A 13,420-nucleotide genomic window follows, 5' to 3' on the forward strand; every position below is an offset into this window, starting at 1 on the left:
AATCATCAGGGTTCGCCAAATCACCAAGCGACACCACAAACGTCTCAAGTTAGTTTTCTAACAATCTTGGCCAGGACTCCCTGGAAAAAGAGGTTTTATACCTCAACGGGACCTCCCTGGATAAATAAAGTCAAATGAAATTAAATAAAAATAAAAATAAAAACTATGTACGTACTTTTTGGGTTTCTTGCAGCCACCATTACTGAAGGTGGGCTGGGTGGGCCAGCTCCTGACACATTGATGGCTGCCACTCTGAACTCATATTCAGCCCCTTCAGATACATCCTTCACTGCATACTTCAGGGCTGTAAAAGAATAACAACAAAACTGCCTGATTTGCAAGACATAGACAGGTGCTGCGTGAATTGATTAATTTTGAAGTAATTCTAAAGATATATGACCTGAATATATACAAAATTACAATTCTGGTATTGGTGGACACTTCCTATTTTGCCATTAGGTGTCTGGGTTCAAAGGATGGCATTCATCTTTGTCCACAGGCACAACCACATGATGGTAAGTGTGTTTGGCAAGAGTTTGTCACTATAGCTGGCTTGTTGTACTGATAAATATAATTTAGTAAGATATCGACACCTTCCTCTTATGTTTAGCTTCCTAAAGCACACCACATGCATGGGCTCTTGCATCTGGCAGCACAAGGAGATGCAATACGTAAGGAATAACGGCCGACGAGGTGTCCCGATATCAAGGGAAATAATGGACAAGCTGAAGCGTTCTAACAGGGCTGTTTGCTTTGCCAAGTCCATTTTCCCTAGATATCAGGACACCTCGAAGGCCATTATTCCGCTTATCACCTTTTTGCAAGCATTCAAGTAGCCTAATAATTTATTAATTTTGTCGATCTTCGGCTTCGTGACAAAGTAGATTAACCACTGTACTTTGTGCTTTGCTATGGGCACCACTTCCTACATTTCAGGCAACAATGTTGCAGGCAGGTCACTTCGCTAGATTTTATTTCAACAATCCTTTGATTCTGGGGTTATCCGTGATTAGGCTATGATTTGTTCAGCCGTCTGCCATTTTGATTGCAATTACGTTCTTTCCTCTGCCAACTTAGTTGCAACATTCGGCGAGCCTCGCAGATGATCTTGCTGCAGGAGATTGACTTGTAGCCTTGCGGTCTCGGTGGAAAAAAAGTGTCCGTTGTCCTGCTTATCTCCCTTTTGAAACATATATTCCGTGTATGAATAGCTATTAGCTAATAGACTTGGGCTTGTATGCCCACCCACGGGGAACCCCGGTTCGAGTCCGGACAGGGTAATTTCCCGATCCTCCCCCATCTCTCTCTCCCAGTCATTTCCTGTCTACTCTCATACTGTCCTGAAATAATAAAGGCAAAAAGCCCCAAAATCATACTTTTACAAAATAAATTGTTGTTAGACTGTCTTAAAAAGGCTACGGAATAGCGGCCGCTGAGGTGGGCCAGCTGTCAGGTCAACTGCACCAGAATCCAGCGACCAAACTTCGAGTCTCTGTCATGCAGGCGTGGCTGCGGGCGTGGCTGCGGGCGGCGCGCATTGAACCTTGGTTTGGAATGCTGAGGGTATATCCTCCGCAAGATTTCTTTTGGGTTTTCATTTGAATATTGTCAGCATTCTATGCGCGTCTAAGTTAGATGACCGCATGGCCACATGATATCATAGGTATCCTGTCCTTTGGGAATAATGGACACCTGGTCAGCCAATCAGAAGACGTTCCGTCTGCTCACCGGGTGATAATGCAGGTGGCGGGTCAAAATTAGCTTGTGAATTGTGAAGGAGTTAGATAACACATGATTGAGTGGATGAAGTTTTCAGTAACTACCGTCAATTGGATCATTCACTGCATTTAGAGCAATCCACTGGTTTGAGTCTTTCTTTCGTTTCTCCAACTGGTATCCAATGATTGGCTCCCCAAAGTCTTCCTCTGGAGGTTCCCATGTCAAATTGATGCAGTTCTTAAAAGCACTTTCCACCTTTGGTGCGGCTGGTGGACCAGGGAAGACTATGGAAAAATGAACACAAGAATGATTAACCCTGCTGTGCTAATTCAGTAATTTCAGTGTTTTGCATGCTAAATCTTTAGTGTTTTAGTGTGCTAGCAGCTGATTGTGGCGTTGTTATGTATACTGTATGTATCTGCATTTGACAGCTATCATTCATCATCATCATCATCATCATCATCACATAAGTTTCTTTCTTCTCTTTGGAAATGGACCCCCTTTAGGGTCAGGGCTGTGGATTGGATTGACCATTACCCAGGATTCCTGCCATGATGGTTTCCGTTCCAAGGGCATCGCTGATGCCCATCGCGTTCTGGGCGTAAATGCGATAAATGTAGTTCTTGCCATGTGCGACGTTGCGATCTCTGTATATCAGTTTGTTTGCTGCGTTATCTCCCAATTTCTTCCACATGGGCTGGCCTACTTGCTGTCTCTCAATGATGTAGTTTGTGACTGGAGAATTGCCGTTGTCTTTTGGTGGTTTCCACTGCAGTTCAATTAGATTGGAAGAACTGTCAATGATGTCCACTGGACCCTCTGGTGGCCCAGGCTTATCTGCAGGTTGCATGACAAAAATACATTTCTGTTGTGATACTTGCTGTACATACTGGAAATACTAGTTAGGGGAACATGTAGTTCTTGTCTGGTATTAAACATGTTTTTCCTACCTAGGACAAGGAGTCTGCTAGTTGCTTCACAAGCACCAAATGGGGTTTTTAGTTTAATTTTGATTTCTCCCTCATCACTGCGAACGCAGTCTCTTATTTGAAGCCGAGCAAGTGCTGGATCTTTATGGATTTTTACTCCTCCTCCATCATGCAGTTCAGCGCCATCTTTGAACCATTTGATTTCAAGGCCATCTTGAGGGAGGAATGGCATTTTCCATGATGCATGTTGGCCCACTTTCACAATTACTGGCTTTGAAAACTTGTGTAATTCGTCAGGGTCAAATTCTGGTACATCTGTGAAACAAAAAGAGAAGCATAAACGATAAGTGCATAACCCTGTGCTAATATAGCCCACTTAAAAAAGCACTAATCCTACTTTGCACTTGGACTTATTGTTCTGTATACTGTAGTTCCTGTGCAGTTTGCATCTGCAAGAGTTGTAGACTATAATTATGTCCTCAGTTGTCAGTCGCCCTGGTGAAAAAGCGTCTGCCAAATGTGATGTAAATTTAATGTAAAAGTGTAAAAATAAGGAAAAAAATTATTCATTCTAAACATTAATCCATTGTTAAGGTTATTTTTACTAACTATACATTTCCTTAATACTTCTTTTGACCTCACTCATAAACAACATTTCATGGTAATGAAATAAACCTTACCTCCAACATTCAAAGCTGCAGATGATTTGGCGTCTCCTGCTTCAAAAGTATATTGCCCAGCAAGATCATCTCTTGCACTTTGGATGACCAGTTTATGATGTACACCATCCCTTACAAGGGTCAGTCCACCTCCACTTGTCAACTAAAAAGAAGATAAAAATATATATTAATATCTGCAACTTAAAAAAAGAGAAGGGTGTCTTTAATTGTGGCTGTTTACACTACAAAGCAGAACCTAGCACATTTGAACCTACATTGTTCTAAAATTGGTGTTCTATGGAGATACATTTGAGTAGTACTTGGATGCAAAGGAATGGTACAATGTTCTGATGTTTCATGCATTCTTTATTACACTAAGTACAGCTAGTAGAGCTCTTAAGGACCCACATGCATTTCTGTTGTGATACTGGATGCTGGAACTACTGTATTGTACACAGGGTTCAGGGTTTCCTCCTGAGCTTTCATTCAAAAACGAGAGGCCTGATGTTTATTCTGCATGATAATGCTCTTGGTTGTTATCTATGCCTCTATTCTTTTTAGAGATGAGATGAGATGATATGTTTTTTATGCAATGTCTTTGCAGATGAGAAAGACAAGTATACAGTCATTGATTGCTTTACATTAGATATTGAAAGGGAAAAGCCTCCAAAAGGCTGCCCGAAGCTGCTTAACCGCAGGGAAACCCAACAACAACAAAAAACACACAATTATAACAGCAACACAGGCTTTTTTTCGACACAAAAGCCCTTCCATGAGCATAATAAACAATACGCCCTCTCGTAGGTGTGACAAACAACATGAAAATCTTAACAACAGACAAACTATTCAAACAAAACAAAACAAACACAAAAAAACAAAAAAGTCTTCCAGCCCCCACCCAACCCAACCATGAGACCATAGAAGAGGAGAAATCATGTTCACTGTGTTTTATTAAATCATTGTGGCATGTCAAAAGAACTTTTGTGAATCTTTTAGTGAGGCATAATCAGAGTCCAATTTGATGTTAGATATTGGACTGTATTGTTTTAGTAATTTATTTCTTGAATGTGTGATGCCCATTCACAATTGTTATTTCATATGTATTCACCATTACCATGAATTTCTATGAATTCATTATGACTTGGATATATTCCTTTCTTCAAAACTCAAACTTCAAAACTCTACTTTGTTCAGAACCTTTAATATTAGTTTATCACTTAAGAAATATTCATGGCGAAATTTAATTTGTGCATGAGCAGCATACATTTTTGAAAACAAACGACATCTACACCTTTTCATTTTAGCCTTGCTTGTCAGTTTCTCCCGATTAAGTCTTTTTTATAACGGAAGTTTTCAGGAGGTAAGGGTATTGTTGCGCTCTAGATGTTACGAAAAATAACTAGGTGTGTGGACCCAAAAGAAGTAAAGTATGAAGTTGGAGCAGGTTCGCACACTAAACAAGACAAGACTCCTTAGGCTTGACCTTTGTGTGCGAACCTGCTTTGTCATTATTATTATACTGGTCCTTAAATATCATAATCTGGAGTTGACAGTCAATCTGGAGTCACAGACAATCCAGACAATCTGGAGTCACAACATTCTTATATACAATATCTTTTTAGAATAAGTATAGTATAAATTTAAAGTTTTAGTATAAATAAAAAAAATGTCATGTGGAGACACTGTTAAGACTTATAACTACAAATTTCAACCCGTTCAGAACAGATGAAGTTCTCAGCAAAACACAACAAAACTAGTTCGGCATAATCCCACATTTGTCTTGCTTAACAGTTACGAGCAAAACACAAGAAAACTAGTTTAGCATAATCCAACATGTGTCTTGTTTAACAGTTACTAAAAGAAACCGAATATACTTTACAGTTTTTGTCACTAATTTGGGGAATTTAGGGGGTCACTTGTGTCCTTAAATTGTCAATTGGCGTAACGAACATTTGAGGAGCCATTTTGTTAATTTGTGTTCATTTCTCAAAGTTAAGTGTCTTAGGACGAGAAACAACCATTTGTGCTCAGTGTGTCCAATTATTAATTACAGTACACTTACAACTAGTTATTGGATACTCTTTGGTGTTATCCGTGAAAAACGGGCATTACTTACAGTAGCAAATCTTGGATACTTCACTTTGAGAAATACCCTATGTCACAGGAAATGACACCACACCGAAGGACCCCTGATAAACATACAGTATGTCACAGAAGTGAGTACACCCCTCACATTTTTTTGCAGATTTGTAAGTATATCTTTTCATAGGACAACATTAAAGAAATTTCACTTCGACACAAAGATTAGTGACCGGTTAGCAACATATATAACCGCTTCAATTTCTTGTTCACTCACAAAAAAATATCAAAATACAGCCATTACTGTTTGACAAAGTGTAACAAAAGTGAGTACACCCCAGGTTAAAATCCTGCCAAGAGAGTCTGAGAAGGGGCTGTGTTGACCAGAAACGTCTGAAAATGAAAAGGGATTAAAGGGAGGCCATCAGTGTGTGTGTCGACCTTGCCTTACATTGAACTTTTACATTTGAGTCTGCACTTGGCTAAAATAGATGGGTGTGAGATTTGAATGAAATCCTGTGGAAAGTACCATGATCTGCTTCAGTAGTCACAGTGCATGTTGACACGCATGTTTCTTAAGGTGAAATTCAGATTTCCAATGTTGACAGTTTTCATGCATCCACAAATCATGTCAGTTCCACTACCATGCTTGACTATCTAGATGATACACTTTTTTGTAAAACTCACTTTTTAACCACCACACATGCTTGACACCATCAAAAGCAAATTTGTTTATCTTGGTCTCAAGAGAGATGAACAGACCAAGGATATGGATCACTGGAACCATGTCATGTGGTCTGATGAGACCAAGATAAACAAATTTGCTTTAGATGGTGTCAAGCATGTGTCAAACGTAATGGCTGTATTACACGATATGTAAAGCGATTTTTCATATGAGAAGTGTTTCCCTCGACACTCGACTGGGTCGCTCTGTCAAAAGTTGCATTTGGGGTTTGCTGACAGTGGACCATGGAAGTGACCGCACAAGTCATCGTTCACTTACTAATAACTCAAATGAGCATCGCCTGACTCGAGACAGTGATTAATTTAAGTGCATATTTCAGGTTAATTTTTATTCAAAATAATAGAATTCCTGTAAAGTTTCTACCACTTCAACAATTATCCATCGTTTATTTTCAGTGACATGTTAAGAAGAATCCAATCTATTGTGTGACGTCAGGCGAGTCCACTCAGTAGTCCACAGTAGCCGTAGCCCCGCATTCTGTACAGTGTGTGATATTTATTTCATACCCTTGGCGTAATATCATTGTCAATATGACCACTAGAGGGAGGCATGTGACCGTGAGTCAGTAAAATAACCTACCAGTTTACTGCGCACATGTCACCCAATGCGGTCAGGCTACGTTGAATACATTCTTCAGGATGGGATTATACTAGGTTTGATGTGACCATGCCGTTTATGTTCGCGAAATACTTTTTAGATAAAGTTGGTATCTTTGCTTCTGTTCTCTTTTTGCCAAGTTAGCACACAAAGCATAGCATAATGCTTCAGAAATAAAGTGCATTATCTGAACCTCGAACTGCCTGTAGTCTTGGGACAGGACAGGGGTAAGCTTTAAAAAATAAAAAAAGCACAGCGTGGGGATTTGTGGAGATGAATACATTATTTGTATTTATTTTATCCTATAGTAAGCCTAAATGTGCGATTTGCATATGTTATTAATTTTAAACACACCACTTAACATGCTTTATGTGAGTCTTGTTATTAAGGTAACTGGTCAGCTGGCAGTTTGATTGTTTCCTCCGGTTTGGAGTCTGGCAGAATTTCATTTGTAGGGGCGGCTTCGCAGCCATCTCAGAGCTGATAAAAACTTGGATCCAACGCGCGTAGTAGGAAAATAGAAACTGAAAAGATACAACCAAAAGGCTCGATTTGAAGGCTCCTGCTAACGCTGTTGAAAGATTGCCTCTTCCGCTTTCTCTGGCCATCTGAATGAGGGACTTTTATTGAACGTCATACCAAATCTTATTTACATATTTTGGTAGGCCTATTTCTGTTTATGCTATATGATCTGGCAATTTTTTTTTTTTTTACTGTCCTGCTTGAGCCGCTCTGTTTGAATTACTCGAAGACTGCATCGTCGCAGTGTTGTGAGTAACCTGGAACATTATCATCTGACCAGGTGAGCTCAGTCACTTTTGGCTACTAGACACTTTGTTTGGAAGGCCTATACATTTGCGCCACGGCTCGCATTTTTGTTGAAGATTTGTAACATGGATTATCGAAACTGAAGACTTGATTTCTTCTATGTGAATACTTTTTTCGTTTGGTATAATTACAGACGGTGCAAAGAACTGAAATTGTGACATTCAGACATTTTTTTGAAGGAATATAATCGACAAAGTCCCTCCGTCGTGTGGGCTAGGCTATTGTTTTGTGACGCGCATGTGAGTGAATTTTATTGAAATTGTGTGTAATAATAAACAGTGACCTGGAATTGAAAATAGGCTAAGTCATTTTTACAACAATGGCATTTTTCTAGGATGCTATGAATTACTGTTTTGCACCTAGGAAAAGTTTGACGCCATGCCGCTCACAGTGACCACATTATTTCTCATTATGCCGGCAAAGGGTACAACAGTAGTATGTATTTATTTGGTCTTTTTGTAACCTACGTATCCCCTCATAAAACTGTAACTTGCGTGCTGCGATTTCATCTCCATGGACAGACCCAGGCACGGACTTGTTACTCCAAATAGCACCACTTTTTACGCAGATAATTTCAATAGACAGGTTTGTGCTGTTTGCAACTTAGGTCTTGCATTTAGCTGACACGATATTGCCAGGTAATGAGCATTTAAAAATTTTCTGGATAGTTCTTCTACTTTTACTTTTGTAACGCAATCTCCCAATGGCTAATTGGGAGAAGTAGGCCTACACACGGCCATGTTCCCAGATTTTGAACGAAAAATGATCGACTGGCGTCTTAAAAGCAAGCCCAAATATGAAGCAACTTGTCAAAAAGAGAAGCCCATGTCACTTATTATTCTATGCATAATTTGCAACCCTTGCACCGTGTGAATAGAATTTCTACTGAAACTAGTTGACCTAATGTTACTAAATCATGTGGAAGTTGTTACAATGCCCTATATGAGAAAAGCAGCACTCAAATGCAAAATGAGTCACCGGTAGTTGTGATCGTCATCTCGCCCATGTAAAATTCCAGGCAAATTAAATTAGAAAGTTCACCCATGGACTCGCCTGACGCGGTCGCCAGGTTACAGCAGAAAGCCACATTAGCCACAACAAACAACAAAAACCGTTGTTTAACATTGACCCAAAGTAGTGGTTAACCTACAATATACACTTTAAACTTTTAATCCTACCTAGAGCCCATTTAACAGGTCACTAATAATCATAATCATCTACTTAATTCAACGTTTTTAGAGCATGGTCAGACGTACGGCCTACGTATGTTTATAATTGCATGTCAAATACTACAATGTTGGTAAAACATTTAAAATTCAAAATTCCTGCCAAAAATAAGTATTAAATTTAAAAATATGTTTGAAATCTCAACATTCAGATCACAAACTTTGATAGGTTTCCATCAGAAGGCCTATAAAGTTTCAATGAAAATGTTGCCATGTCAAATGGTGCAGCAACGCGCACCATTTGACATACCCTATTGGATTCTTATTACATACCCTGTTACACGTTGTGTGACTGTGAAATGTCAAATGTTGACCTAAACCTAAACTTTTACCTAAAGCAACATATTTTGTATGTTGGTGTTGCACCATATAAAAATGTCAACATACAAACAGTCTGCTTGCTTGTTAGAGCCAACCATTGCTTTGTGGTACAGATTTAATTTGTATCATATTGCTACTTCACAACACTAGCAACACAAACTTCACAAGTTTGAAAGAGAACTTCACATGTACAAAGTCAAACTTTAATGTTGCTTTACAGAAGAAACTGTAACTAAAATCAAGATATTCATATGGAAAATACTGGTTGCACCAATTGATACAAACTAGTTGCAAGTTTGTGTCAATTGGTGTAACCAACATTTTCCACAAATACTGTAGGCATATATTTTTGCTTTACAGTGTAAACTAAAACTGGAAGTTGACAGCACTTTGAAATACAGTTCTGTAACTCAGTCACTTTACAGGAAATATCATAGTTTTGTTTTCAGTTTTAGAATAATTTGTCAAAAGTAAGTCAGAAAATGCCAGAGGGGGTTAAGCATTTCTCTACTTCTATACAGCAATAACACTTAAACTTCAGTTCTGAAATAATTTCAATGTTCTCTTTTCAAGTTATGGAATGAAATGAAGCACACTTTTATTCTATACATTTGAAAGTAAATACCCTATATTACATCTTTTATTGTCATTATCATGCCTTTTGACATTTTAGGGGCAACCAGACATTCATTTTGTTTTAAAAAATTGTTGAAAAGCTATTTGTCATTGAATGCTATCGCATGAAACACACAGAAATGCAAAATATGCATGCTAGAAAACCTGATGGAAGCGTTTAGAATAATGTATTGAGTAGTAGTTCAGATAGGCCGCGCTCTTCCGCGTGGTGTGTCTCCAGTTGAATAACTTAGAAGGTGAAAAAGTGGATCGCACTCGAGTTCTTCTTTTCTTCTTTATAATTTTTATTTTTTACATAGCGGCAGAAGTGTAGACAAACATCTAGGTGTCTCCTTTGATCACCTGTTACTGATTAGGGATGATGCAGTGCACGCTCCAAACCATCAGGCCTGAAAGCCCTTCATTAATGGGAGCGCCACTGCGCCACCCCCAGGATCAGCACAAATAAGCCTACAAAAACATATGAAATGCATTTACAACAATTCAAGGGATGAGAGCTCTCATGTTGCTAACTCATTTCATCCCTTGAATTGTTGTAAATGCATTTCATATGTTTTTTGTAGGCTTATTTGTGCTGATCCTGGGGGTGGCGCAGTGCGTCATCCCCAATCAGTAACAGGTAATCAAAGGAGACACCTAGATAAAATTCAGGAAGAAGCTAGGCAAGACGAGACACTGAAGAAGGCAACAGCAGAAATGTTTGTCTACACCTCTGCTGCTATGTAAAAAAAAGAAAAAGAAAAAAAAGAAAAGAAGAACCCGAGTGAACCTTCTGAATAATGTATTGAAACATTTTATAATTTCTCAGTGTACAACCCTTATTTGTCTCAGACCCAGCATGCCATTCATTCTAAAACATTTCAAGTGGGCTTACCTCTTCCCCATCCCTATACCAAACTCCACTTCTTTCACCGCTGAGCGTGCAAGTCAATTCCGCTGGTTGACCACGGGTTGCATATGTGTCTGTCAACCCTTGGACCATGGATACTTGGATTTCTTGAACCACTGTAGACAGTGTAGTGGTGGAACAACATTTTAATTATATACATTGGATAATCTGATAATCAATATTCTGAAAATATACTTGGTTTTATAGCAGTCTCAATTGTTAGTCATATACCTCTCTATATTGTGCACATTGACATAGTCCAGTTTGCCCTAATATGTGTAGTACAATGATGTTCACATGAATAAATACCATTGATACAAATACCATTGATACAATCACTTTATCAGTGAAATGTCAATGTGGTTATAAAATAACCTATTGTCGTGTTGTAAAAAAAACAGTGTTGTGTTGGCAGATAACTTTTCGACAAGCCAGATACTATTGATTGCCTAAAAATGACATTAGTGAGGACAGCAAGAAGGTGTCATGTTGTATCAACAACAATGCATGTTGCAAATATTTGTGTTAGTCTGCAAAAAGATGGGACATAAAACACAAACATTAATATGAAGCTACACACATAAAAGCTGGACTGTTAGAGGAGATTTTTTTTTAAACATACAGAGTATTAGTCACAAATAAAAGGCTGGGCAATTGAAAGGTGTCTCTGTGTTTAAAGATGCACTGTGTAATTGTAGTTTATTTACAAAGTATATACTTCCCATTTACAAGCTAGGTCAATTTCCAAATAGGTCAATAGTGGTCCAGACTCACCTATCTATCAAACATATCTATAATGTCTATACCTAGCAATTCAAAATTCTGTAAAAAAAATAAAATAAAAAAAATGAACTAATAAATAAATTACACAGTGGACTGGAAATTGCACTAGAAATTGTTGAAATGATGCCAACTCTGATTGAGGTTTACTCCCTGACCAAAAAAAATAGCCTGGGTTGAACAGTACTGTAGCAACCACATGGTTAACTGTTGAAGTTTTAGCTAAACTTATTTGAACATTTTAATTAATATTATTGTTAGCAATGAATTAAATTAATTGGTCTTAGTTCATTTTACTTCTGCAATGCATATATTAGTGAAACAACAAAATATTGTTATTGATTATTGTTTACTTAAATTATTTATATTCATTATGTATATTTAATGACCCATTTTTTGTTATTCATTATTTTATTATTTTATATTTTATTATGTTGTAATTACACTTCAATATTTGTTAAGCACACCACCAGATGCTTGTAGGGGTCACTATTTGCTTTGGATACCGTGCACAGGAGTCTGGGTTCTTACCCGCAGTACCAGAGCCACTTGTACCTGCTCCGTCAGTACCAGAGCCACTTGTACCTGCTCCGTCAGTACCAGAGCCATCAGTACCAGAGCCACTAGTGCCAGAGCCACCAGTACCGTCTCCATCACCTAAGGCTCCCTTACGCCCTAGCATAATATCACAATAACATAATCGTCATGACTTAAGATACAATGTGTGTCCGGAAAAGAGTTGCTTTCTACTTTATTACTTTGATTGAGGAGGACCACCACTACAACAGCTGAATAAAAAGTGCTGAATTAAGTTTAATGGACATCACAATGACCTTTAAAAATGTAAGCTACAGCTAATGCTACAATTTTATCATTGACCATAACCTCATGAGGTCATTTTAATTCAAAGGAATTTAAGTTAAAAATTAAAGCTTCATCAGTGCATAAAATGATATCTGAATAGACGTGTGTGCGTGCTGAACTTATTTCATGCAAATGGTCGAGGACTGAAAAAAAAACACATGAACAATTAAACATACAAAATCAGCAACATCAGACATAAACAAACAAACAAACAAAAACATATCATTACCCATTCAAAAGTGAAACTAAGGACACAACTCTTACTGTTACAGCTCAATCCTCAGACAGAAACAGCCAGAAAGTTTTTAGACAGACACATTATCTTTGGCAAGCGTCAGTATGCTTTACCGCATGTATGTTTATATGACAACCTTGTCTATAGGCAACTTAAGTACATTATGCCACATGGGTGTGTTTTGGCCTTGTGCCTTGCTCAATATTGTGGTCCGTCTGGATAAGAGTATCAGCAAAATACTTGACTTTACTGATTACTTGTCTTTTCCAAATGGGTGATGACGTTTTAGTGTAGGCCTAGTTTTTGTCTGTGAAATGAACCTTAAACTTAAAATGGCATTCAAATTGTGTTTTGATTAGCAGAACAATCTCTGGGATTGCTTGCAGAAATCTTTAGTGTCTTAACACATCTAACAATTCATGACAGCTGCTAAACTTACTGTTAGCTAATTCACAATACATAACCATGAAACACTGTCCACAACAATAAGCCATTGTTTTTCAAATGGCTTTCATGATTAAGTGATGACATTCGCCACATCTTCTACTGTATTTCCTGATAGTTCATTACCCACCATACACATTCCACAACAGGAAAAGCCATTGTTTTTCAAATGGCTTTCATGATTGAGTAATGACAACCATGCAGCCATATAGCAGCCTAAATAATCTTACCCACGGCTGGAGCCTCAGGTTTTGGCTCTATTACTTTGGCTGAGGAGCACCACCGCCACAACAGTTGGATAAAAAGTGTTGAATTAAGTTTAATGGACATCACAAGGATTTTTGGAATGTAAGCTGCAGCTAATGTTATAATTTGATCGTAGATCATGCCCACACTCATAAGGTCCATTTAATTTAAAGTAATCTAAGTTAAACATTTAACTTGCTTTATCATTACATAAAATGTTATC

General features: G+C 38.1%; 1 protein-coding gene and 1 long non-coding RNA gene across 10 annotated transcripts in view; one reads left to right on the forward strand and one right to left on the reverse strand.

The window, feature by feature from the left end:
- Positions 1 to 13,420, forward strand: part of LOC134462898 (uncharacterized) — a 122,184-nt gene that overhangs the window by 6,265 nt on the left and 102,499 nt on the right. The window lies entirely within an intron of this gene.
- LOC134462896 (immunoglobulin-like and fibronectin type III domain-containing protein 1) overlaps positions 1 to 13,420 on the reverse strand; it is a 33,417-nt gene that overhangs the window by 5,510 nt on the left and 14,487 nt on the right. For 2 of the 7 annotated variants that reach the window (XM_063216143.1, XM_063216144.1), the window contains 8 exons: positions 13,182 to 13,220; positions 11,940 to 12,083; positions 10,614 to 10,744; positions 3,329 to 3,470; positions 2,670 to 2,963; positions 2,257 to 2,556; positions 1,824 to 2,003; positions 176 to 304 (listed from right to left, as the gene is read on the reverse strand). In XM_063216143.1, coding sequence (XP_063072213.1) covers positions 176 to 304; positions 1,824 to 2,003; positions 2,257 to 2,556; positions 2,670 to 2,963; positions 3,329 to 3,470; positions 10,614 to 10,744; positions 11,940 to 12,083; positions 13,182 to 13,220 — 1,359 coding nt within the window. The remainder of the gene's footprint in view (positions 1 to 175; positions 305 to 1,823; positions 2,004 to 2,256; positions 2,557 to 2,669; positions 2,964 to 3,328; positions 3,471 to 10,613; positions 10,745 to 11,939; positions 12,084 to 13,181; positions 13,221 to 13,420) is intronic. The other 5 variants (XM_063216146.1, XM_063216147.1, XM_063216149.1 and 2 more) reach the window with 3 other exon arrangements.

Source organism: Engraulis encrasicolus, chromosome 14 (genome assembly GCF_034702125.1).
Source record: "Engraulis encrasicolus isolate BLACKSEA-1 chromosome 14, IST_EnEncr_1.0, whole genome shotgun sequence".
Taxonomy (NCBI): Eukaryota; Metazoa; Chordata; class Actinopteri; order Clupeiformes; family Engraulidae; genus Engraulis; species Engraulis encrasicolus.